The sequence below is a fragment of the Myotis brandtii genome, unplaced genomic scaffold (genome assembly GCF_000412655.1).
Source record: "Myotis brandtii unplaced genomic scaffold, ASM41265v1 scaffold115, whole genome shotgun sequence".
Taxonomy (NCBI): domain Eukaryota; kingdom Metazoa; phylum Chordata; class Mammalia; order Chiroptera; family Vespertilionidae; genus Myotis; species Myotis brandtii.
The window spans coordinates 21,378,299-21,378,936 of record NW_005353967.1 but is presented as its reverse complement, the minus strand read 5'-3'; the positions used below and the strand labels follow the sequence as shown (position 1 = coordinate 21,378,936).

The window sequence follows — 638 nt, the reverse complement described above, 5'->3', positions numbered from 1 at the left end:
CAGGCCGCACTTTCCCCTCCTCCCGGCGCCTTCTCTCCAGTGAGGAGCCGAGCGCGGGCGGCGCGGGGGGCGGGATGGCGGCGGAGAGAACAGCCAGTTGTTTAAAATCCTTCTAGAGCAGTTTCTAATTCCCCCCTTGCGCCGGGGTTCGGCGGGGGGAGGGGGGAAGGAGAACGGGAGGAGGGAGGCGGCGGAGAGGGAAGGAGGGAGGGAGCCCGGGAGGGAGGGGAGGAGGGAGGAGACTGCCTCTCTGGCTGTAGCGGCTGCCGCGCGCCGGGGAAGGCCGGAGGGAGGAGGAGGTCTGTCAGTCTCGCGCGTTGCCTGGGCGAAGGGGGCGGAGCTTTGGCGTGGAGCGGCCAATAGTGGGGGTGGCTGCGTGGGTCGCCATGGGGACGGGGCTGTTCCCGAGGAGGCTGTGATGGGTTGACAGGTGCGTGACAGTGGGAGCTGCTCTCGGCACAAGCATGTACGGCAAAGGCAAGAGTAACAGCAGCGCCGTCCCGTCCGACAGCCAGGCCCGGGAGAAGTAAGTGTCTCCGCTCCTCACCCACCTCCGCCTGCACACGCGCGCACACACATGCACGCACTCGCGCACTCTCTTGGAGACATACAGACACACAGACACTCTCCGCCTGGGG

The 638-nt window shown here is 67.4% G+C and overlaps 1 protein-coding gene across 10 annotated transcripts in view; it reads left to right on the top strand.

Annotated features, from left to right (window-relative positions):
• Positions 1–257: 257 nt before the first annotated feature.
• SSBP2 (single-stranded DNA binding protein 2) overlaps positions 258–638 on the top strand; it is a 220,639-nt gene continuing 220,258 nt past the window's right edge. For 4 of the 10 annotated variants that reach the window (XM_014550279.1, XM_005858104.2, XM_005858103.2 and 1 more), the window contains exon 1: positions 258–526. In XM_014550279.1, the coding sequence (XP_014405765.1) occupies positions 465–526 (62 nt within the window). In that variant the 5' untranslated portion in view covers positions 258–464. The remainder of the gene's footprint in view (positions 527–638) is intronic. The other 6 variants (XM_014550278.1, XM_014550260.1, XM_014550269.1 and 3 more) reach the window with 4 other exon arrangements.